General features: G+C 41.6%; 1 protein-coding gene across 1 annotated transcript; it reads left to right on the top strand.

Annotated features, from left to right (window-relative positions):
* Positions 1 to 25,759, top strand: hip1rb (huntingtin interacting protein 1 related b). Its single transcript, XM_058071010.1, has 31 exons — positions 1 to 289; positions 9,213 to 9,276; positions 9,582 to 9,724; positions 9,891 to 9,947; positions 10,577 to 10,657; positions 10,728 to 10,804; positions 10,903 to 10,964; positions 12,740 to 12,880; positions 13,084 to 13,141; positions 13,547 to 13,622; positions 13,705 to 13,919; positions 14,103 to 14,175; positions 14,430 to 14,613; positions 14,685 to 14,773; positions 15,370 to 15,486; positions 15,566 to 15,667; positions 15,748 to 15,942; positions 17,223 to 17,370; positions 17,902 to 17,988; positions 18,086 to 18,193; positions 19,753 to 19,889; positions 19,964 to 20,074; positions 20,150 to 20,208; positions 20,469 to 20,499; positions 20,581 to 20,643; positions 20,719 to 20,819; positions 20,901 to 21,006; positions 22,013 to 22,136; positions 22,287 to 22,348; positions 23,154 to 23,375; positions 24,917 to 25,759. Exons 1-31 carry the CDS (start codon positions 206 to 208, stop codon positions 24,923 to 24,925), a joined length of 3,186 nt encoding a protein of 1,061 aa, XP_057926993.1. The 5' UTR covers positions 1 to 205; the 3' UTR covers positions 24,926 to 25,759.
* The last annotated feature ends 432 nt before the right edge of the window (positions 25,760 to 26,191 follow it).

The raw sequence follows: 26,191 nt of genomic DNA, 5'->3' as shown, positions 1-26,191 counted from the left end.
ACGTCAGAAGGCGCCCGGGCTGCAGTTTCCTGCTTTTTGGCCGCTCTTCATCACCGAAGAGGCGGCCCGGGAATGTCTCAGCAGCCGCTCTGAAGAAGGAAGGAGACGGAGAGCTGATAGCGACGTGAACCCGCGTGTCCTTGTGTTTTTTTTCCTTTGTTATCATTTTGACTTTTATGGGGATTCGCTTTATCGGAAGTGGAGGATGAACAACCTCTCGACGCGGGTCAAGTCCAGGCGGACTGAAGCCAGCCTCGGAGCCGAGAGGGAGCACTTTGACAAGCAGCAGGTAAGACAAAATACGATTTGTCATTCATTTTGTTTTGTGTGCGTTTGTTATGAAGAGTGCGTGTCGCGTGACCTTCCAATTAACTCATCAATCAAAATGGAGGTCTCACCTGTGAGTCTCCTGCCTATCACTTACGATATTGGCTGAAAGTGACCCAAAAACGGCATGGCGCCTATAGAATCATTTCTAGTCAAATAGGACATTTGGGAAGCGAACACACCGAGGGTGCTGATCTTGTTGGTCCGGTTTGGCCAGCTCCCTTCAGGATAAGTGTGCTACCGCCTGCCAGCAAGTGCGGAATGACTTATTTTTCTCTCCACCTGACATTGAACTGTTGTCGGTTAGCAGGGTGACACGCAATCCACGTCGAAGGACATTTTTGCCATTAAAGGGGTTCAGGCACATGTAGGGGTCATCCTCGTTAGGGTGTTTGGGCCTTGGTGGAGGTTTCACACCCTCACACACTCCCACTCGTGTGATGAACGTGGGAACCTGAGATTCAAGATGGTTGAATAAAACCGCCACAGTAATAATAGTAAACTTAGTTAAAAATACCCTAGCATACAAAAGCCTGAAATGCCACCCCTCGTTTGTTTGCTCCACATTTGACATCTTTTTATAAAGAAACTAAATCTAGGCTTCGCTACACATCTTATAACAACAAACAGCTACGGACGTTTGCTAATTTTGTTCAGCAAATAGGCTAAGCTAGCATCGTGTAGCTGTTAGCATGTGAGTGTAATGTTAGCACTGAAATGTTTATTGTCCCACAAATTGATGCAAAATGATATTATTTGAGACCAAATACTGCAATATAAAGAATGAATGCTGTGAAGTTGTGGAATTGGCATTTGTCATTGGGCAATTGGTGAAGTCTGTCAAATGTTTGCTGCATTTCTTGAAATGCCACCCCTTGTTTGTTTGCTCCACATTTGACATCTTTTTATGAAGAAACTAAATCTAGGCTTCGCTACACATCTTATAACAACAAACAGCTACGGATGTTTGCTAATTTTGTTCAGCAAATAGGCTAAGCTAGCATCGTGGAGCTGTTAGCATGTGAGTGTAACGCTAGCACTGGGGGGAGAAGAGGCAAGATTTTAACCTTTAACCTTAAGAAAAGTGCAATGAAGAAATATGAATGAACTTTTTCCAATGCAGGTGCGTTTTTAAATGTTTATTGTCCCACAAATTGCTGAAACATTATTTTACTGCAATACAAATACTGCAATATAAAGAATGAATGTGTCATTTCATGCTGTGAAGTTGTGGAATTGGCATTTGTCATTGGGCCATTGGTAAAGTCTGTCAAATGTTTGCTGCATTTCTTGAAATGCTGCCTTTTCAACTGTATTAAAGAGCAGCACCTCTTCTGCGATTACGCACCGGCTCGTTCGTTTTGATGCGCTCCCTTTATTTGCTCATTTTATTCAGCAAATGGGCTAAGCTAGCATCATGTAGCTGTTAGCATGTGAGTGTAGCGCTAGCACTGGGGGGGGCAAGATTTTAACCTTAAGAAAAGTGCAATGAAGAAATATGAATGAACTTTGTGGAATTGGCATTTGTCATTGGGCCATTGGTAAAGCCTGTCAAATATTTGCTGCATTTCTTGAAATGCTGCCTTTTCAACTGTATTAAAGAGCAGCACCTCTTCTGCGATTACGCACCGGCTTGTTAGTTTTGATGCGATCCCTTTATTTGCTCATTTTATTCAGCAAATGGGCTAAGCTAGCATCATGTAGCTGTTAGCATGTGAGTGTAACGCTAGCACGGGGGGGGGGAGATTTTAACCTTTAACCTTAAGAAAAGTGCAATGAAGAAATATGAATGAACTTTGTGGAATTGGCATTTGTCATTGGGCCATTGGTAAAGTCTGTCCAATGTTTGCTGCATTTCTTGAAATGCTGCCTTTTCAACTGTATTAAAGAGCAGCACCTCTTCTGCGATTACGCACCGACTCGTTAGTGTTGATGTGCTCCCTTTATTTGCTCATTTTGTTCAGCAAATAGGCTAAGCTAGCATCATGTAGCTGTTAGCATGTGAGTGTAACGCTAGCACAAATGCTGTAGCATTTGGCTTTGCAAGTGTCTTTTTCCCTCCTAACTTTTAGTATGTTACCTTGCATTCTTCCTCATAACGCTACAGTCTTTTGCTGTGTCTATGCTAGCGTCTAAGAGGTCTGAACCAATGCATTTATTGTTAAATTAGCACTGTAGCTCACATAGCTATGCTAATGTTTGTCCTGCATGTGAATGCCTCCTTGTCCGGTTTGACTCTGCATCGTGCCCAAAGGCACGTGTGCTGGCTTAAAATGAACACACAAGATAGTGAAGAATCTGTATTTATGTATTGTTTAAATGTTGTCACGTTGTTGCGTGTTTTCAGTGAAAATAAACTTTTCTAAGCGCATGTTTTGGAAATACGAGCACTGACAAACACAACAAACGCATCACTGCTCTCCTCGGCAATGAGCAGGAGAAGGCCGAAAGCATGAGGAGTGTAATATTCCCTCGCCACACTCTCACCCAGGCGCTCTGTTTATTCACCACCATCCCGCCTCAACCCTCGCCCTCCCCCACCCGCCTCACCGGTGCTCACTCGGGCAACGAGAAGAGCAAAGGAAAGCAAACACCGCGCCTACACACACACACACGGAGGACGCTGTGCGTATCTGAGATGTTTCACCTTGACTTGAGCGGAGTTCAGCCATCTTTCCCGCATGATTCAGCTACTTGATCACATGCTGCTTCCTGCTTCCTTCTACATAGAGTACATGACGACCTGTTCTTAACAACGTCCTGGCTTCATGGAATGCGTGTCTGTAGCTTTAATGCTAATGAGTAATGTTTGTCCACACCTGTCTTGGACAGATACGCTGTTGTGTATTTCATCTCTGCAATTGTGCAACATAATTGATGCCATATGCCAGGGGTCTCAAACTCAATTTACCTGAGGGCCACTGGAGCTAGGGTCTGGGCAAGGATGGGCCGCATCAGGTTTTCCAAAAAAAACCCCAAAATGCATTTATTAAAAACAGAAAAATATACAAACTTTTTCAGTGCTTTGGTTCCGATTTTCTACAATAAAAGCTCTGATAAAACATTCCACTGTTCTCAAATATCTTAATTTTTATTTTTCTGCACAAAATAAGATGAAAAATAAATAAACAAATCAAGAATAAAGAACATAAATCAATCAGTAATAAATAAATATAATAATATTAATAATAAAACGGCAAATAATAAAAACTTAAGAAACCACATATAGTTGGTGGGTAGACAAATTATTTTTTTCAGATTAAAATTAACAAAGCATTATTAGAGCCCTGTAGACATGACAAAACACGACTATAGTCACATTTATACTCTTTTTATTTACAACATATTGCGCAACTGCAGGGTCTTGAGACACATGCTAACTCGCAAACTAGAGAGCTAGCGACCTAAACGGTAGCCTTCAAGTTATTTCCTTTAAACTTAAATAGCCAAAAACTTACCACTTCCACACGGATAGGGAGGATAACTATTAACAGTTATTTAACCTTTAACATGAACATTAATCAAACGTAATCATTTTTTCTGGGTACATGATACCATACAGCATCCATATCAAACTTGCGCGGGCCGCACTAACATTAAACTTTCATATCAAGGCGGGGGCCTCAAACTAGTGTCCTGTGGGCCACATTTGGCCCGCGGGCCGCATGTTTGAGACCCCTGCCATATGCGATATCACTTATAGCAATGGAACAGTGTGAACAGATACATTTCAAGCATTAAAAAAAATTCAAAAATGTTGTTTTGCACGAATATAAAAATGTATTTACAAATATAAAATGAACCATTTACAATTTTCACATTGGATGTGTTTGCTCATGTGCAGACCAATTTCCCTTCAATCACGGTGGACCTCACATCGCCAACAAGTGGTCTGGCACGAGTATTGCAGTGTTTTAACTGTCAGATTGTTTGTCCCCAACAAGTGAAACTTTTTTACGCCGACATTGTCGTATAAAGCGCAGCTAAGTTGTGCCAGTTAAGTTCACTGATCTTTTGGGCCAGATCCCCTGCTGTTGTGTGTGTTTATTTAAGCTGATAAAGAGCCGCACACAGGGCTATCGTTGTCATCGCAGCAGTTTTGTCCAATGAGAAGCAGAGTTTTGAAAATGTAGATCTGAACAACCTCTCAGTGGGTTCCCCACATGCCTCTAAAGCGCACGGGTGGTGGGTGGACACAAGAGGACACAAAGCAGCATAGATGAGTGAATTAATGGCATTAATTAACAATAATGCGAGCTGGCAACCCACCTTATGGCAGATGGGCGGAGATTAGCTCAGGCTTTGCCTCCTTCTCACTTGTCCTGCACCGGTTATCACCTTTTTAAAACCAATGTGGGATCCTATCATTATGGGGAAGAAAATGTTGTAAAGATTTCCCGTTATTAGTGATGTTGTCAAACAAAGTGTCGTATTTTCTGGACTATGACTTATAGTCTTATAGTATACAAGGCCAAAAATGCATAAGTACGTAGGTAGAAAAAACATACATAAATCGGACTGGAGTATTAGTGGCATTTTTTGCAGGTAATTTATTTTCCAAACTACTTCATCAAAACAGACATTACGTCCTCTTGGAAGGCAAGTTCTAACAATAAAAGAATAGAGAACAGGCTGAATAGGTGTAAGATATGCTAACACAATGCTTATTCAGCTACACCAAAAATAAACATGAACAGAAAAGGTGTCCAGTTTTTTCATTTATAAGTCGCTCTGGAGTATAAGTCGCAGGAACAGCCAACCTATGAAAAAAAGTGCGACTTGGCAGTTGTTGTGATGTAAAAATGAATAAATAAGTTAAATAAATGTGTCTATACTGTGTGTGTGTGTGTTCCGGTCGATCTGCCCCCGTTCGGTATCGGCCGATATCGATACCGTCCTTTTTCACTGATATATACTTGCTTTAAAACAGGGGTCTCAAACACGCGGCCCGCGGGCCAAATGTGGGCCGCAGGACACGAGTTTGAGGCCCCCGCCTTGATATGAAAGTTTAATGTTAGTGCGCCCCGCGCAAGTTTGATATGGATGCTGTATGGTATCATGTACCCAGAAAAAATTATTACGTTTGATTAATGTTCATGTTAAAGGTTAAATAACTGTTAAGTTATCCTCCCTATTCGTGTGGAAGTGGTAAGTTTTTGGCTATTTAAGTTTAAAGGAAATAACTTGAAGGCTACCGTTTAGGTCGCTAGCTCTCTAGTTTGCGAGTTAGCATGTGTCTCAAGACCCCGCAGTTGCGCAATATGTTGTAAATAAAAAGAGTATAAATGTGACCATAGTCGTGTTTTGTCATGTCTACAGGGCTCTAATAATGCTTTGTTAATTTTAATCTGAAAAAAATAATTTGTCTACCCACCAACTATATGTGGTTTCTTAAGTTTTTATTATTTGCCTTATAGTCTTATATTTGACTTATATTCCAGAAAATACAGTATGTCTGCCTTTTATTGGCAATGAATTCAAGAAAGACCCTTGAGCAAAGTAAAGAGGTAAAGGTTCCTTAATTAACTCAGCTTGCAGGGGAGACTGTTTTAAGGGAGACACACAACAGAGAGCGAGTCAGGCCGATGTGTGTAATGATGATCACACCTGCTGAAGTGTACAATAAAGTTTAAGTGGGCTCCAACCGTACGTTTCTAACGGGCGTACATGGAACGTAGTCTTTCTTCTGGCACCCTTTGTGGACTTTTCAACAAAATGCTTTGGGAGCTGGGTCGTCATGGCAACAACTGAGGCCACTCTCCTCCTTACAAGCCTTCATGATGCGCCAAGTAGTTGCCAGTCCCAATAAAAAATAGAATGTACAAAGCCGTTTTGACTGCACTTCCAGCTCTACATGTAGATGGAGTCTTCCACTACTACCACCACCACATTACTACTCCTTTTCCCCCGCGGCCTCGCTGCTCAAGCGTCCATCTGTCAAGGTCTCTGAGCCAGCCTCTGTGTGCCAGAGTCACCCCCCCCACCACCTCCCCCCCCGCTGCATGCCACCCAGCATTCATCCTCTGTACGCTGGCTGCTTTCCTCCCACAAAAACCAACAAGCCCCTCATTGTCACAACGCCATCCACGCCGCCGCCGTCACACTCGCCCTGTGCAAACCGAAGCGAGCGGAAGCTCCATTTGCGTCACCGGGAAGTTTACGCTCACTGTGCTGCTCCAGAAGACCCTCTTTGTGCTTTGTTTTGCTGATCGATAGCCTGGGATGTAGCATTTTTCAAATAATGTACACAGACGGGTTCCCATATATAGAGCAAGGGCTTCACAACTGATCTCACCACATTTTCCCATCAACATTTACAGACGTAAAAGCAGGAATATTAGATTTTTTTTTTGTCATATAAAAATTACCTTCAAAACACATGCAGGTTTTTAAACAAAATACTGTCAACTGTAAGTGCAAAATATATTTCAGAACACATTAGTACATAAAATTAAAAAATTATACATTTGTAAAATATTTAGTATATATCAAGGAAGAAGATACAAATAAAAAAATCTATTTTGGATTTCAATATGAAAAGATTTCTTCAGAATATCAACTTCCATTAATTTATTGCTTATTATTTATTCATTTTATTAACATTGAATTAAATCTTCTAATGCATGATATCATTTATATTTAAAGGGGAGCTATTTTGCTCATTTTTGGGTCCTTTGTATTGAGTAGTAAAGCAGCTACACAACATAAACCTCACAGAAAGCTTTCTAGTTCTTCCAGAATCTGCACCTATTCAGATGTATTTCTTTTGATTTTGTGGTTTCTAATGCACATTAATTTCATTATATAGTGTATATTTAAATGAAATACAGATGTTTTTGGAAATTTGTTGTTGTTTTGAAATACAAATATTTAAAATTACGTAAAATATTTTAGTTTTCTGAGGTAGTTTTTTTTAATATACATTTTGAAACCCAAATATTAAAAATATATATAATTTCTGCCCTTTCTGAAACCCACCTGGAACGGGGCTTTGGGTTATTAAAATATATGTATATTCTAAATGTAATATATTAAAATATATGCAGTATATTTTACAGTCATCAGTGTGGAATCATTTAGGCAAAAACAGATAGTCGGAGATTAAAGTCACATGGGGATTAATGCCTCTACTGGATGAGTGCCTTGCATAACACTGCTGGTTTTGTGTGCACACACACGCACACACACACACAACTCACAGCTAATGTGCAGGCACAATATGTAAAAAAAAAAAAAAAAAAAAAAAAACCATGTAAAAATAGTTGCCACTATTGGCAGTTGTTGCCCGTGTTGTTGTTTTTCTGACAGACACACCACGTGGCGTTGCGGTTTCTAAACCCCATTAGTCAAATGGACTTTGCATTTCTCACACAGCTGAACGAAACACCCACGTTAACTTTGGGATGTTCCGCCCAGTCGTTTGGACGGTCCATGTACAGAATGAATACGTTGTTGTCCCTTCTGTTCCGGGATGGAGCAAGTCAAACGTTGGCACCTGATCTTTTGCGTTTCTTCCTTCCTGTTGTCCTTTCATTGTTGAGTCTTGTCTTACCTGCTGGACCGGTTGCGGAGGAAGCCGAGATCTAGTCTCTTGGCTTCCTTATCTGCACAATGCTTTGTGATATCATCTTCTTGTGTGGGATCATCAGACCTGTTTGACTGGCGATGTACAAGGCCAACCATGCAAATGACTCAGGAGATGCCTTATAGTATAGACTGCAAAAAGATACTGATTGTCCCTGGTGCTTTATAGTTCATACAGAGTAGTCATGCACAAATCCTATACCAGGGGTTTTCAAACACGCGGCCCGCGGGCCAAATGTGGCCCACAGGACACTAGTTTGAGGCCCCCGCCTTGATATGAAAGTATCATGTTAGTGCGGCCCACGCAAGTTTGATATGGATGCTGTATGGTATCATGTACCCAGAAAAAATTATTACGTTTGATTAATGTTCATGTTAAAGGTTAAATAACTGTTAATAGTTATACTCCCTATCCGTGTGGAAGTGGTAAGTTTTTGGCTATTTAAGTTTAAAGGAAATAACTTGAAGGCTACCGTTTAGGTCGCTAGCTCTCTAGTTTGCGAGTTAGCATGTGTCTCAAGACCCTGCAGTTGCGCAATATGTTGTAAAAAGAGTATAAATGTGACTATGGTCGTGTTTTGTCATGTCTACAGGGCTCTAATAATGCTTTGTTCATTTTAATCTGAAAAAAATTTTGTCTACCCACCAACTATATGTGGTTTCTTAAGTTTTTATTATTTGCCGTTTTATTATTATTAGATTTGTTTATTTATTACTGATTGATTTTCTTTATTCTTGATTTGTTTATTTTTCATCTTATTTTGTGTAGAAAAATAAAAAGTAAGATATTTGAGAACAGTGGAATGTTTTATCAGAGCTTTTCTTGTAGAAAATCGAAACCAAAGACCCTAGCTCCATTGGCCCCCAAGTAAATTGAGTTTGAGACCCCTGTCCTATACAGTCGTCCCTCTCTATATTGCTTGGTTTTCATAATGCTAGACTATGGTCTGGTATTAGTTGAAACATTTTCAAATCCAAGTGTTAACCCAAAACATTCAAACATTACATTGCCTTAACACTGCATGGTTGTTTTCCTCCCATTTGTGTGGAAGTGGTAATTTGGGGGCTTCTAAAGAACAAATTTGAGGCTAACTGGTTAGCTTGCTAACTAGCTAGCGGCCCTCACGAGTCCCTGCAACATATGAGTTACGTAAACAAAGAATAATAAGAGTGTAAAGGTGCAAATAGTTGCATTATTTCATGTCTGCAGGTCCGGAACCAGTTAATTGCTATAAACCAGAGACAACTATAATATTGTTGGATTTATTTACTTATTTGTGTTCTCCTCCCCCTCATTTCAGCTGAGCAGCATCAGCAAAGCCATCAATTCTACAGAGACCCCTGTGAAGGAGAAACATGCACGACGTATCCTTGAAAGAAAGGCAAGAGGAGAGACCTCCTCCAAACTTGAACAGTCCGATCTTGACACCTGAATTTGGATATCTACCGATGTTGATGCAATTTCGATAGCGGACCCATGTTGTTGCACTCCAGTTCCACAGGGGGCGGTAATGCACATTTCCAAGTCCTTGACGACTTGTTAACACCTGTTGGAACACTTCAAGACCATGTTTGTTGTCGCAATTTAAGACCTTTCCGTCAGCTCCCTGCTTCAGTTTTATAGCGATGTCTTTCCGTGACGGTGTGAGCGTCCTTAACTGCGCCGTCAGGTATCATCCTGGGCACCCACAGGGAGAAGGGGGCCTTCACCTTCTGGTCCTACGCGCTGGGATTCCCCCTGGCCAGCAGCTCCATCCTCAGCTGGAAGTTCTGCCACGTGCTACACAAAGTCCTGCGTGACGGACACCGCAATGTGAGAAACTCATTATTTCAATTGTTTATGTTTTACAGTGCTTCTTGGAGTGTTTGTTTTGGTTCCATAGTTTTACTATATCTTGTATTCTAAATATTATATGATATATGTTTTGTATTTCTTCATTTGAAGGTGAAATAACTGCATATTTGGGTTTCCTTCACAGGTGCTACAAGACTGCATGAGGCATTACAGCTCTATTGTGGAACTTGGACAGCTTTGGGTAAGTCTGTTCTTATTGGAGATTCATTCATTCATTCATTCATTTTCTACCGCTTTTCGGGGGTCGCGGAGGTTGTTGGAGCCTATCGAGAGGCGGGGTACACCCTGGACTGGTCGCTAGCCAATCACAGGGCACATATAGACAAACAACCATTCACACTCACATTCATACCTATGGACAATTTGGAGTCTCCAATTAACCTAGCATGTTTTTGGAATGTGGGTGGAAACCGGAGTACCCGGAGAAAACCCACGGATGCACGGGGAGAACATGCAAACTCCACACAGAGATGGCCGAGGGTGGAATTGGACCCTGGTCTCCTAGCTGTGAGGTCTGCGCACTAACCACTTGAACACCGTGCCGCCCTATTGGAGATTCATCATATTTCAATTCAACGTCAATGGATTTACTATTTATCTTATTTAAATGTAACTTATTTGAATGTATTGCACTATAATACTTTTTAGCCTATATTTCATAAGTATTCAAATCTGAGATTTGGAGAATATAAAAAAAAAAGTGTAAAGTTTAGAGTGTGCGGCACAAAAAGCAACCAGAAATGGCCCCAGTGCCACACCTGGACACACCTGCCATATTTGATGGCCTATTTACCAGGTTTCCATTTCCAGGGAAACCTCCATGACAGATACGGCCAGCTGGTGGCGCTCTACTCTAAGCTGCTGTGTACCAAAATGCAGTTTCACGCCAAGGTGAGTGCGTCCTCGGTCGCATGACGTGTTGGCATGTTGGACGTGAGTCTTAAACTCGTGCTTTGTGCAGCATTCTGACATTCCGGCCAACTTGGAGGCCGCCGACGAGGTGCTGGAGCGCACGGCGGGAACGGACATCAACAACGTGTGAGTTGAGGAGCAACGATTCAGTCGTGGTGATGTTGAGTGTGCGCCACACAGCCGTGTCCTCCCTGACCACAAGGCTATCAAATTGACTCCCACAGGTTCCAGCTGACTGTGGAGGTGTTTGATTACATGGACGGCGAGTTGAAGTTGGCTGAGACAGGTACAAAAAAAAAACTTCCGAAGACAGGAAACGTGGAGCTGCAGCTTCATAGCGACAGTCTAATGACATTACCCATTCATGAACTCAACTCAGTGCATGGATACTTTCTTTATCACAGGGGTCTCAAACTCAATTTACCTGGGGGCCACCGGAGCTAGGTTCTGGGTGAAGCCGGGCTGCATCAGGTTTAAAAAAAAAAAACAAAAACCCAAAACATTTATTAAAAACTGGAAAAAAAAAAAAATCAAAAAAACTATCTTCAATGCTTTTGCTTCTGCTATACCCTACACTTTTTCAGTACTTTGGTTCCGGTTTTCCACACCAAAATATCTGATAAAACATTCCACTGTTCTCAAATATCTTAATTTTTATTTTTCTATACACAAAATAAGATTAAAAAAAAATTAAGAACAAAGACAATCAGTAATAAGTAAAATAATAATAAAACAGCAAATAAGAAAAACATAAGAAACCACATCCAGTTGGTAGAGAAATTATTTTTTTCAGATTCAAATGTACAGTATTAACAGTTATTTAACCTTTAACATGCACATTAATGAAACTTAATAATTTGACCCAATTAGCAAGTTAGCATCATACTCGGTTCCATTTGGGAGCAGCGTCGTAACTTTAACAACATGTTTGATGAGATGCTGTATCTCGACGTGTATTTTCCGTTTTATTCCAAATCATTTCCTGCATTTATTTGTACCCAGCGTCATAAGCCTTTAGCTTCATTGCTAATCCAAAGCAAAACAGGGTAGGGTAACAGTATGAGCGGGGCAAAATCATGTTAATTGTGTCCGGTGTGCACACAGCTTTAAGCTGTCATTTCAACATTAAACTTTGGTATCAAGGTGGGGGCCTCAAACTAACGTCTCCGCGAGTTTGAGACCCCTGCTTTATCATGTTCTTTTTTTTTTCGCCACATTATATTAGGAAGGGAAGTTCCAACATGCAGCCTCTAGGCTTGATGAGGAAATGCCTGCAATTAGAGGACATTAGTTGCATTTCCTGCAGTTGAGTTGAAATGGTAGACGCCCAGGGAATGTTTTTTCATGGGAATTAATTGCAGGGGTTTCACGTGACAACACTTACGGATGTTGTCGGCCCCACCTGAAAGAGATGCAAGGCCACACAAGCGTATTTGTAGTTAGCGGCATTTGAAACCATCGCACATGAGTTGGTCTCTGTGTAAAAGGGGCCCAAATCCACATTGCACAATACTCAGTGGGTGTCTGCATCATTATTTGAGGATTGCTTTGGAGGCCTATATATATGTATATAAATATATGTGTGTGTGTGTATATGTATGTATATATGTGTGTGTGTATATGTATGTATATATATATATATGTATGTATGTATATATGTGTGTGTATATGTATATATATATATATATATATGTGTGTGTGTATGTATGTACCCCAAAAAGTCCAGTTTAGAAGCATCATTGTCATGATGTCCGATGCCGAAGATGACCTTTCACTGCTTTTCCATCGTGTTTTGTGTCTTCATGCATCACACCGTGTACACTCTCATAAGTGGAGCAAATCGCTTCAACAACATGCACTCCTATTGGCTTTAATCTCCAACGTATTGCACACACGTAGTTGAAACGTAGATCCCCACCTATTTGCTCATCCCGATAATCTTTCCTCCGCTTCCAATCTTAAATAGCAAGTGGCTTCCCCCAAGGTGTACTATAACCTTTGTGACGTGTGAGTACTACACACCGTATATGACGTAGTACATGCTCTGCGCTCTGTCCCCAGTACTCCGACAGCTCAACTCGTCCATCGCCATCTCCACGCTGACGTCAGGCCAGTGTCGCCTGTCGCCGCTCATCCAGGTCATCCAGGACTGCAGCCAACTCTACCACTTCATGGTCAAGCTGCTGTTCAAGCTGCACGCCTGTGAGAAAAGCACCCAACTCACACTTTCTTTGGTTAATTCAGCATATGCTTAATCATTGCTGACACATGCACCCCCCCCCCCCCCCCCCCCCCACACACACACACACATTTGGCCTATTTTACGCCAAATCGCATTCTCAGAACTGAGCCTTTTGTCAGCAAATGTCCAGAAGATGTACCAAGTATCATTTTGTGGATTCCAGGTCTCCCTGCTGACACGTTGCAAGGACACCGGGATCGTTTCCGGGACCAGTTCCAGAGGTACGTGGACTGTAGCTTCAGCACGTCCTCAAGAGGGTAACAAGTGGTGTCAAGTGACGCCATCAAAGAAAGTGTGACACACAACCCGCCATGGACCATTACGCCTCACGCTTCACCCTTTTTTTGAGTCTTCACATTCTCTCATCGACAAGAAAATTGTAGGCGACGGGCCTCCCACTTGGTCCCATGAGCACAGTTCTGGTGGGATTTTGATGAGGGAACGGGGGTGCAGTTGTGGCACAGCGTCAAAGCTTTCGCATCCAGGAAATAATAACCTTTCACCAATTATCACCTGCTTAGCACCTTGTATTATTTGCGCTTTAGGTTAAATAAACAGCCAGGCTGTGATTGGAGCATTTTATAGTCCAAGAAACCCAACAAAGTCTTGCTTCTTCTGTCCCACAGCCTGAAGACCTTCTTCAACAGAGCCAGAGAAATGTACTACTTCAAGAGGCTCATCCAGATTCCCAGACTACCTGACGTGAGTCACAGCAGCAGCAGCTCGCATGTTTTCTGCTAACTGGCTTATTTTTCTTCCAATCAACTGTCGGTGTCCTCCTCAGTCGCCCCCAAACTTCCTGCACGCGGCCTCACTGGCCAAGCACGTCAAGCCCGTGGTGGTCATCGGGGACGAAGACGACGGGGAAGACGACGACGATGACGCCGAGCCGCTCATCGACATCAGCGACTCCAGCAGCTCGCAGACGCAGGCCGCCGTGACGCAGCCCGACATATTCGATCAGACGTTCGGGCCGCCCAACGGGGGCTTTGACGACAGGTATTGAAGTGTCACTTCCTGTCTGCTGCTGTTGATGCATCGTCTAAGGGTGTTTGAGATTCCACACACATGCATAGTTGTAGAACACTATTCTATTTTTAGAATATGCATTAAAGTCCTAGATGTTGCTAGTTTCTCTGACTGATTGAAGAAACGACAAATGTGTTTGTTGCGGACCACCAGAGACCTCCAGATTGAGAGCCTGAAACGGGACTTGGAGCTTCTGAGAGCAGAGCTGGAAAGGGTGAAAGCAGAGGTGAGGAATGGTGATGATGACGAGGCATTCTGTGTGCACAGGAATCTGGGACACCTGTTGGGCGGGTGCAAATGCTCTTCCTCATACGTGGAATGTGGGCCAACGATGAGTGCATCCAACTCGTGTGTCATACTTCCTCCTCCCCGCATTACACATTGCGTCCTCATTGATCGTGTCAGAAGTGGTCAAGCTCGCACTACATCATGTGATGGTGATGTCATGATGCACTCACACAGTTCTTCGTCCTCCCCAAGGCCCAGCGCTACATCACGCAGCTCAAATCTCAGATTAACAGCCTGGAGGCGGAGCTGGAGGAGCAGCGGGCGCAGAAGCAACGCGCGCTGGTGGAGAACGAGCAGCTTCGAATGGCGCTGGAGGCCGCTCGCCGCCGGAACGTGGAGCACGACAGCCTGCAGAGCACCTTCATGGAGGCAGAGCGTAAGATGGTGGAGTGGTCTCCACGTGATGGAGTGGTCTCCTTCTCATGCCTCTCATGCGTTTGTGTGCAGAAAGGGCGCTGGCCACAGAGCAGCGTTACAATAAGCTGAAAGAGAAGCACACCGAGCTGGTGGCCAGCCATGCTGAACTTCTTCGGAAGGTAGAAACGAGACCCATTCACGTACACGGAAAGCACCACGAACATGGCATGAAGTCAAATCACTACACAGCCTGAGTACTTTCTGTACTTAATGCATACTTAACGCATTTTAGCCATTTTCCTCATTTTAAATTTACAGTATAGTGGAACCATGTTAGCGTCGTCAATTTCCCCTTGGTTTGCATGCATTCTCCGGTTAGCGTCTTGGACCTATTATGCTAATTTTTGCATGGCAAAGTATAATTGTGAAACTATAAATAAAAACATTTTTGTCCTTCTAGACAAATTTATTTGATGTACTTGATTTTTTATGGGGAAAAATATATTTGGTTAACATCCATTTTGGTTAGAGTTTAACCTTTTTGGAAGCATGAAAATTACTCTAACCAAGGTTCCACTGTACCTGCATAGGGTGAAGCACTTTCTAGTCTATCTAGTCAGGTGGTAGCCTGCAAACTGTTAGCATTTTATCTTGTTCATGCTTGTCTAAATGCAAATATGTACATGATATGATGTAGGAACATGAAAGGACTGTACTTTTAGGACTTGGAGCTATCTAGCTAGGTGTGCTTTGTTTATTTACCGTTTGCTTCCAGAGTGCAGACACCGTGAAGATGCTGTCGGCCACCCAGCAGACTCAGGAGGAAGTGGAGAGGACCAAGCAGCAGTTGTCCTTTGAGGTGGATCGGATCAGGCAGGAATCGGACATGAAGGTCGGTGGTAGTTTTTTTATTGTGGAATCTCAAAACCCCAAACGTGGAGCAGGTGCTTGATCGGAACGTTGTATTGTAGCTCGAGGAGCAGAAGTTTGAGATGGAGAAGCTGAGGAGAGAGCTGGCAGAAAAGATGGCGGAAATAACACGCATCAACGCCTCCCTGCAGAGCAGCGAGCAGGTAAGCGTGTGTAAGCTGTGATTGTAAGCACCTCGTCGCCGTTGTGTGCCGTTTCACACTCCTCGATCTCTCTGTTGCAGAGTTCGGTGCAGATGAACAGCTCCATGACCGCTCTGCAGGCGGAGAAGGAGCGTCTGATGCGCTCGGTGAGCGAGAAGGAGGCGGAGCTGTCGTCGGTGCGCCAGAGCGCGCAGCTGCAGCAGTCCACTGTTCAGCAGGAGCGAGATAAGAGCGGCAGGGAGCTCAGCGAACTGCAGGCCAAACTCAAAGAGAAGGTTGGTGGCTACAGTGGAGCTCACAATTGAGATCCCCCTGTAAAAATCCCTGATACTTTGTATTGGCCACAGAAGTCCATCAGCAGAGGTAGTGGGGTCCGTAGGTGCGTCACTATATTATACTCAGCTGTAAGAAAAGCTACTGTCATAATCTGTGTACAGGGGAACAGGTACAGGAGTTATATACACATGCGTCATCATTGTAATCATGCATCCTCCTCATCTGCAAAGAGCGACTGCAGTGAGAAGATTAAAATGAGCAAAGCATTATTAGAGCCCTGTAGACATGGCAAAACACGACTATAGTCACAACACTCTTTTTATTTACAACATATTGCGCAACTGCAGGTTCTTGAGACACATGCTAACTCGCACACTAGAGAGCTAGCGACCTAAACGGTAGCCTTCAAGTTATTTCCTTTTAAACTTAAAAAGCCAAAAACTTACCACTTCCACACGGATAGGGAGGATAACTGATAGTGAGAAGATATTTAAGGAAGCTCATCCAGCGCGCCGGGGTGGTTTTGGGATTAAGAGAAAATTTGTGACGTCACACGCCGAGGGGATGCTGAGAGCCGGCGTTTTAGCCACGAGGACCAACTCTGTCAAGCGGTACTTGATGGGATTTCCTTTTCCCTCTCGACTTGAGCTGTTGGACTTTGGGCAAGGTTCCGGACCCAGGGATTGGACTGAGAAGTGGATGCGTGTCCGTGAGTGGAACTGCTTTCACCTCTGTTTTGAGGACAAGCACTGACTCTTTCGGGGTGGGGGGTAAACTTTCGGGATTAATTTGGTGTTTCATGGTTGTCTTTGTTGGCAGGTGGGAGTTAGTTAGTTAGTTAAGTTGGGAGGGGATGATGATGCGGGGTTTGGTTTGGAGTGATTAAACTGCCATGGTGGTGGCAACCAAGCATTTTCGACAGTGTTTCCTTTTTTTTCTTACAGCTGATATCCGCTCCCCCCGCGACCTTCTTGTTTGCGTTGTAGCCTCGTTACCTCTATAGGAGGGTGCAATCGTTACAACTTTAACCCTCATAATATGCCCCTCACAGCCGTGAAATACATTTTCAACTCATTTTAAATGGTTATACACAACTTTTTTTTTTTCTTTGCGCCATCCAGCGTCTTTATTTAAGTCACTATTAAAAACCACAAATAGCTGGGATTCTACTGAATGTAATGACAGATGTTTCAGGTTTGGCTCTGGGGGGACCTCTTGCTGTTGGAAGGCCTTTTGGGCATTGTGGCCATTGAGGACTCAAGAGTGTGTTTGCTTGCAGGCCAGACAAGAGGAGCTGCTGAAGCAAAAGCTTCTGGACGAGCAGTTTGCGTTACTTCAAGGTACGGTGGCAGAAGCGGAGAACATCATTCAAGACGCTGTAGCCAAGCTGGACGATCCTCTCCACATCCAATGCACCAGCTCCCCAGGTCACACCTTTGCTCTTAAAGGAAAACTGCGCCCATCATCCGCAATCCTTTTGTGAGACATAAACATATCTGTGTGTTCTAAAGATATACAAACAGATAAAGAGGGCGGTAATTAATGCATGCAAATCCTGCTATTAAAACCGCTCCAGTAAGGTTTTATATCCAAGAATATTTATGTAGCATTACATTTCAGTCATAATTGTGAGTGTGTGGTGAAGTTAGCCGCTGTGGCGCTACGTCAGTAACATATTTCTTTGGCATAATGTTAACCATAATAAAAACAATGTCGCTGTATCTTTAATATGTAGGTCACATAATATATAAATGGAGCGTTGGTCACTGTTTTCTGAGCTTTTTCAGAAAACTTTATAGGTGGAATAGGTGTGTCCCATGACCTGCATTCTTAGATCTATCTCTTTTTTTTATACATATATATCTTCAGAAAGTACAGCAGTTCATGTCTCACATCTGTAAATGATGGGCAAAATTCCGCTCAAAAGTTTGAACTGGTTGTTGCTTTTTCCAACACAGATTACCTAATAAGTCGAGCGGAGGCAACATTGGGCTCCATCGATAAAGTGAAAAAAGGCCATACGGATTATGTGAGGAACATGAACGGTACATTTCCTGCTTGTAGTACTCGCACAACTACGTACCATTCCTATTAATAGTAATTAGTGACTGTGTGTGACTAATGTTGTGTTGTCGTATTTAGACGCTGGAGGGCTGCTGAGGTCGCTGACCCAGTTTTCTCACTCTGCTGCTGACACCATCATCAACGGCAGCGCTACGGCACACATGGCGCCCACTGATCATGCAGATCGTAAGATACATGTTTATATGTCCCATAATACATTGAATACAATCTGCTCCTTTTTGTAATGTAGAAAACATTCATTCATTCATTTTCTACCGCTTTTCCTCACGAGGGTCGCGGGGGTGCTGGAGCCTATCCCAGCTCTCTTCGGGGTACACCCTGGACTGGTGGCCAGCCAATCACAGGGCACATATAGACAAACAACCATTCACACTCACATTCATACCTATGGACATATTGGACCTAGAATGTTTTTGGAATGTGGGAGGAAACCGGAGTACCAGTAGGGAACCCACACATGCACGGGGAGAACATGCAAACTCTACACAGAGATGGCTGAGGGTGGAATTGAAAAACCTGGTCTCCTAGCTGTGAGGTTTGCGCGCTAACCACTCGACCGCCGTGTAGCCCCACTGTAGAAAACAAAGAAAATATATTTAAATGGCTCAACTTCAGAGTTTTAGATGGGTACAATACTCCCAAAAACATGATGCATTTTTAAAATATTTAAAATATGAAATGTCGATACAGATAGTATTCCAGAAATTGTAATATAATAAGTTTGTCAATTTCTGTACTTTCCAGAAAAAATATCTTAATATTGTCAGGAAATATTCCAAATATTCTCATTGTTATTAACTGTTAGATGGCGGAAATACAAATTAAAACATGCTTTCTTTGTTAAACTAGAACCACGATGTAGTCCCCCCCCCCCCCTCCCAGAAAGCAGATCACACTAAATCAGTGGTCTCAAACACGCGGCCCGTGGGCCAAATGTGGCCCGCACGACACTAGTTTGAGGCCCCTGTCTTGATATGAAAGTTTAATGTTAGTGCGGCCCGCGCAAGTTTGATATGGATGCTGTATGGTATCATAATAAAAAAAAATTATTACGTTTGATTAATGTTCATGCTAAAGGTTAAATAACTGTTAATAGTTATCCTCCCTATCCGTGTGGAAGTGGTAAGTTTTTGGCTATTTAAGTTTAAAGGAAATAACTTGAAGGCTACCGTTTAGGTCGCTAGCTATCTAGTTTGCGAGTTAGCATGTGTCTCAAGACCCTGCAGTTGCGCAATATGTTGTAAATAAAAAGAGTATAAATGTGACTATAGTTGTGTTTTGTCATGTCTACAGGGCTCTAATAATGCTTTGTTAATTTTAATCTGAAAAAAAGAATTTGTCTACCCACCAACTATATGTGGTTTCTTAAGTTTTTATTATTTGCAGTTTTATTATTATTATATGTATTTATTTATTACTGATTGATTTTCTTTATTCTTGATTTGTTTATTTATTTTTCATCTTATTTTGTGCAGAAAAATAAAAATTAAGATATTTGAGAACAGTGGAATGTTTTATCAGAGCTTTTATTGTAGAAAATCGGAACCAAAGCACTGAAAAAGTTTGTATATTTTTCTGTTTTTAATAAATGCGTTTTGGGTTTTTTTTGGAAAAGCTGATGCGGCCCAGCCTTGCCCAAACCCTAGCTCCCGTGGCCCCCAGGTAAATTGAGTTTGAGACACCTGCACTAAATGGACTGTTGTTTCTATTTGCGTCCCCTGCAGGCCTGACTGAGAACTGCAGAGGTTGTGCCACTGAGTGTCTGCAGTTCTTGAAGGAACTCAAGTCCAAGGGCACCCTCCAGAAGGCCGACCCGGCCTCCATTCAAGTCATCATCCACAAGATTCTTCGCTTGGGCCAGGCAAGCACCGATAATACCACTTCCTGTATCTACTGTAGACGCCATCTTTACATCTCCTTGCGCTCAATGTGCAGGAGCTGCGACCAAAAAGCTTGGACGTACGTCAGGAGGAGCTGGGAGATCTGGTGGACAGAGAAATGGCGGCGACGTCGGCAGCCATAGAGGAGGCTGTCCGCCGGATTGCCGTATGTTGCTGCTGTTATTGTGTCTGTCGTGTTCATTTCCTGCCGCCGATTCATCTCTGCATGTTGTATTTGCAGGAAATGATGAACCAAGCCCGAAAAGACACGTCAGGAATCAAGCTGGAGGTCAATGAAAGGTTTGTGTCTTTCTGTGGGAGGTGCCATTTTTTATTTGTATTTTTTTATAGATAAAGCCAATGGGCTGAACCACTAAAACAAAAAAAGTGGGGCCAGAATGATTTACAGGAACCAATTTGGGGGGTTTCCTGCTTACCCAGACTGGGATTCTGTGGAAAGGCAAAGTCCATTGATTTTGCCTGGCGGTGGCTTAGTTAGTTAGGTGACTTAGTTTGTTTTGTTATTAATTTTTTATCATAGGTCCTTTTTTCCTTTGCAGAATCCTGTACAGCTGCACAGACCTTATGGAGGTACCGTGTGGTTTTACTTTTTTTCCCGCCTGGCCCATTTCCTCGTTTCTCATCTTCAGCGTGTTGTTCTTGTGCGTGTAGGCCATCCGCATGTTGGTCATCTCCTCCACCGACCTGCAGAAAGAGATAGTGGAGAGCGGGAGGGTGAGTTGTCCTCCTGTACATCAATGAAAAGCACGCACACACAGAGAGAGAGATCATAAAATGTTGTTTTTGCAGGGTGCAGCCTCCATTAAGGAGTTCTATGCCCGGAACTCTCGCTGGACCGAGGGCCTCATCTCTGCTGCCAAGGCTGTGGGATGGGGGGCCACTGAGATGGTGTAAGTTAGTCGTTTTTTTTTTTTTATTCCAATGCAAAGAGGAGTGAGTTGTGTGTCCCCGGCCCACGTTGATGCCAACAGGAACTCCGCTGACAAAGTGGTGCTACACACCGGCAAATACGAAGAGCTGATCGTTTGCTCTCATGAGATCGCTGCCAGCACAGCACAACTGGTCGCCGCATCAAAGGTAATGTCATCCATTTCCCAAAGTTGCTGGGTCTAAACCAGGGGTCTCAAACTCAATTCTCACATCAGGTTTTCCAAAAAAAAAAAAAAAAACGCATTTATTAAAAACAGAAAAATATACAAACTTTTTCAGTGCTTTGGTTCCGATTTTCTACAATAAAAGCTCTGATAAAACATTCCACTGTTCTCAAATATCTTCATTTTTATTTTTCCGCACAAAATAAGATGAAAAATAAATAAACAAATCAAGAATAAAGAAAATCAATCAATCAGTAATAAGTAAATAAATATAATAATAATAATAAAATGGCAAATAATAAAAACTTAAGAAACCACATATAGTTGGTGGGTTGACAAATTATTTTTTTCGGATTAAAATGAACAAAGCATTATTAGAGCCCTGTAGACATGACTATAGTCACATATATACTTTTTTTATTCACAACATATTGCGCAACTGCAGGGTCATGAGACACATGCTAACTCGCAAACTAGAGACCTAGCGACCTTCAAGTTATTTCCTTTAAACTTAAATAGCCAAAAACTTACCACTTCCACACGGATAGGGAGGATAACTATTAACAGTTATTTAACCTTTAACATGAACATTAATCAAACGTAATAATTTTTTCTGCGTACATGATACCATACAGCATCCATATCAAACTTGTGCGGGCCGCACTAACATTAAACTTTCATATCAAGGCGGGGGCCTCAAACTTGTGTCCTGCGGGCCACATTTGGCCCGCGGGCCGCGTGTTTGAGACCCCTGGTCTAAAAGCGTGGCAGGTTTATCTACCTCTGTATGCGCTTTAAAATGCTGCCACAAACTTTTTAAAAATGATTCTTTTGGTACTATATACCATGTCTATATAGCTCTAGGACACAATATGTTGCGTGCCTTGAAAAATCAGTCAAAATCATCAAAAATGGCTGAGTTGCTTTAAGAAAATGTTCTCTCTCCAATTATGGCCTGCTTCCAATTGTTTTGTGTGTCGTGAATGCAGGTGAAAGCCGACCGTCACAGCAAGAGGCTGACGACGCTCCAGCAGGCTTCTCGTCTCGTCAATGAGAAGGCAGCCAACGTGGTGGCCTCCACCCGCACGGGCCAGGACAACATGGAGGAGAAGGGTACGTATCAATGGAGTGCATATTGGAGTATACGTATTTTTCTATGAGCATACAGTAGATATAGGAGTATATGTATTCTTCTATGAGCATACAGTAGATATTCCAGTGTGCAAGCGTGGCTTTGTGAATGATGCAATTGTTGATGTGCAGATACCATGGACTTCTCTGGAATGTCGCTCATCAAATTAAAAAAGGAAGAAATGGAGTCGCAGGTAATGTTTGGACATCACATATAACTCACTTTTTTTATAGGTCTTTTTATTTGTAATGGACTTTTCCTTTTAGGTGTGTTTTTTCCAGTTAAAATATTATTATATTATATATTATACATATTATATTATATATTGTACAGTAACTTTCAGTTGTATTTTTCATTTGACATTCATTTGAAAAGCGCTATACAAATAAAATGTATTATTATTATTTCTTCTTAATATTTTGATTTTAAAAGGCAGACTTTTATGTAATTGTAAATAATGTAAAAAAAACAAAAAATTTGTTCTCATTTATTCACAATTAAAAAAATTCATTGATTATAACTATTGTAAATAAATAATACATTTGTAAAAAATTATAGAGTTATTTTATTTTATAAAAATAAATAGAAAATAAGTACATTATTTATATTTATAGTATTTGATGTATTTGGAAATAATAATTGTATAATTATATTTAATACAATTCAATTGAATGTTATAATAAATATTAAAATATTATTCTTAAAATATTTTCTATATTTATATTACCCACGTTTTGTTTCATTTTAAAATTAAAATTTTCTGTTAATATTTTTGGAAGGCAGAAATCAAGTAGCACGACAAAGCCTAATTTGAAAAGGAAATGGCAGACGTTTCCTTGGAAAGGCAGCATAGAAGTCAGAGAGATGGATTTGGGACAAAACACGCAAGACAAGTTTGTTTCTGAATCTGCCCTTGATGTACCAACCGCCTCAGCAAGTTGGAAGGAAATGGAATATCAGTGGACCCGTGCTAACATTTCTTGGCCGTGAACCCTCAGGTGAAGGTTCTGGAGTTGGAATCTCAGCTGGAGAACGAGCGTTTACGTTTGGGCGAGCTGAGGAAGCAGCACTACACCCTGGCTGGGGTTCCCCTGGACCAGATCTCCGACGGGAACGGCGAAGCCAACTCTCTGGTCTCCATGTCACCAAAGTTTACCAAACCGGCGCTCATGAAGAAGCCGGCGCTGGCCCAGAAACCCAACGTCCTTCTGAAAAGTCCAGTAAGTCTAACACCAGCTAGACTGTTGCCATGATGACTTTGCATCACCAACTTTTGTGAGCTGTTCAACAATTGTTCACATTCTTTCACCTCACCAAATTGGTAAGAGTCAGAAATATACATATACATTTAAACAAAAGCAATACGTTTATAAGTCAAATATCTTCTATATGACAGGAGCGCTTTGCAGTTTTTAAAGATCTACTTAAAAAATGATACTCAAAGATCCTCTATTTGATGTGTTCTACCGTTTTCAAACATCTACTGCAAAAATGCTTGCCAAAGATCCTCTAGTGCTGCTACTCCAAGATCAACTCCAAAGATGCTAGTCAAAGATTCTCCATGACAGGAGCATTTTGTCGTTTTCAAATATCCACCCATCCATTTTCTACACCGCTTTTCCTATTTACTACAAAAATGCTTGTCAAAGATCCTCTAGCGCTGCTGTTTTTAAAAATTCTTTTTTTTTTACCACTTATCCTCACAAGGGTCACGGGGGTGCTGCAGCCTATCCCAGCTTTCTTGGGCCGAGAGGCGGGGTACACCCTGGACTGGTGGCCAGCCAATCACAGGGCACATATAGACAAACAACCATTCACACTCACATTCATACCTATGGACAATTTGGAGTGGCCAATTAACCTAGCATGTTTTTGGAAGGTGGGAGGAAACCCCCCAACACTAGGGGGAGCCCTGGGGTGTAAACTCTACTGTGTGCCGTGAGACCATGACTTAATGATGCTTTAAACCAGGGGTCTCAAACTCAATTTACCTGGGGGCTACTGGAGCTAGGGTCTGGGCAAGGCTGGGCCGCATCAGGTTTTCCAAAAAAAAAAAAAAAACGCATTTATTAAAAACAGAAAAATATACAAACTTTTTCAGTGCTTTGGTTCCGATTTTCTGAAAAATAAATAAACAAATCAAGAATAAAGAAAATCAATCAATCAGTAATAAATAAATATAATAATAATAATAATAATAATAAAAACTTAAGAAACCACATATAGTTGGTGGGTAGACAAATTATTTTTTTCAGATTAAAATTAACAAAGCATTATTAGAACCCTGTAGACATGACAAAACACGACTATAGTCACATTTATACTCTTTTTATTTACAACATATTGCGCAACTGCAGGGTCTTGAGACACATGCTAACTCGCAAACTAGAGAGCTAGCGACCTAAACGGTAGCCTTCAAGTTATTTCCTTTCAACTTAAATAGCCAAAAACTTACCACTTCCACACGGATAGGGAGGATAACTATTAACAGTTATTTAACCTTTAACATGAACATTAATCAAACGTAATAATTTTTTCTGGGTACATGATACCATACAGCATCCATATCAAACTTGCGCGGGCTGCACTAACATTAAACTTTCATATCAAGGCGGGGGCCTCAAACTAGTGTCCTGCGGGCCACATTTGGCCCGCGGGACGTGTGTTTGAGACCCCTGCTTTAAACACTCACATCCACATTTAATCTGCAGTTATATTTGTGTGACTTCTGTAATAACTTTTGTATTTTTGTGTGTTGCAGTTTAAATAAAACGGCACCAGAGGAAGTGAAGTGAATGCCTTCCGAAAACATTTAATTTGCTTGCTGACAATCCTGCATGTTCTATTTTCCTTCTTTCTCCAAGTGGCATCTTTTTCACCTAAGGCTGGATATTTTTTTTTTTTTTTTTTTTTTACTATTCCTTGGTGCCTATAGACGCTATTACGTTTATTTTAGCATTTGAGAACGGGGAGGAGAGGGCATGTGTTCCAATTTTTAGGCGCCGATCCTGCTTTTAAGATTTTATGATGTTGTACTTTAACAACCTTGAACGATTTTAGTGTTAGAAAGGATGCTAGGAAATGACATCATGTTCCGACCATATTCGACATATACCTCCTGCATTGCCTTCACGATGAATAATGTATCGTCTTCTTTGCAAAACAGTACACTGTTGCCTCGGACTTGGAATGTACTGCACTGATGCATTTATGATTCATAGTAGTAATAATAATAATAATAATACATGTTGTACAGCAATCATGCCAACAGCTTCTCTTGAATGTCTCACTGGATGCTACACGGCAAAACACACACATAGAGTGAGTCAGATGTAGTTGTCCTTTTATTTATCAACACTTCTTTTTAGGATGAATGTAAAGATGCAGGGTGGATCTGTACAATAATATGAAGGTTTCTGTTTGTCTTTGGGAGTTTTTCCTCACAGGGTAGCTCATAATTAGAATAATAATTGCATCTTTTTAATGTCTTCTTTTCCTTCCCCTTCTCTTTATACGCTGCGATCTAGTTGGATATATATTTTAGTAAAGGCAGTGGTGTTTCTTCCTTGTATGAAGTGTAAATGTCAAATTAAATAAATGTTTAATGTAATACCTTTTTTGCATGACTGTTTTTTTTTAATTTTTCTGAAGTTATTCCCTATAAATTAAAAGACAAAGAATTTTCTTGTTAAATGTGGAAGTATTGAAACATTTTTTGGGCTACAAATGTAATAATAATAATACATTTTATTTGTATAGCGCTTTTCAAAATACTCAAAGACACTTTACAGAAGAATGGAGTTGAATAAAGCAAGTAAACAGAGTAGAAGACACACCAAAATACAACATTCATTCGTTAATACACAGTTAAAACATGAGTAAAAGCGGAGCGGGGTACAGCAGTCAGATATAAATATATAAGATAGATAGATATAAATGTACTGCGAATGTGACAATATTCGGACATGCGCAGTAGTCTCTTCAGCCAGCACGGTGGGGGCTGCTACCTTCAAGAACTGTTGGACAGAAAGTCACT

This window comes from Doryrhamphus excisus, chromosome 4 (assembly GCF_030265055.1).
Source record: "Doryrhamphus excisus isolate RoL2022-K1 chromosome 4, RoL_Dexc_1.0, whole genome shotgun sequence".
Classification (NCBI taxonomy): Eukaryota; Metazoa; Chordata; class Actinopteri; order Syngnathiformes; family Syngnathidae; genus Doryrhamphus; species Doryrhamphus excisus.
Note: the sequence above shows the minus strand (reverse complement) of the source record. Positions and strands in the feature narration are given on the sequence as shown.

Excerpts from the sequence above, each read along its gene's own strand:
- hip1rb (XM_058071010.1), top strand. The coding sequence starts at position 206 with ATGAACAACCTCTCGACGCGGGTCAAGTCCAGGCGGACTGAAGCCAGC. Across the intron at positions 20,075-20,149 it reads AGGCTGTCCGCCGGATTGCC|GAAATGATGAACCAAGCCCG; the intron begins GTATGTTGCTGC and ends TTGTATTTGCAG. Across the intron at positions 21,007-22,012 it reads AACTGGTCGCCGCATCAAAG|GTGAAAGCCGACCGTCACAG; the intron begins GTAATGTCATCC and ends TCGTGAATGCAG.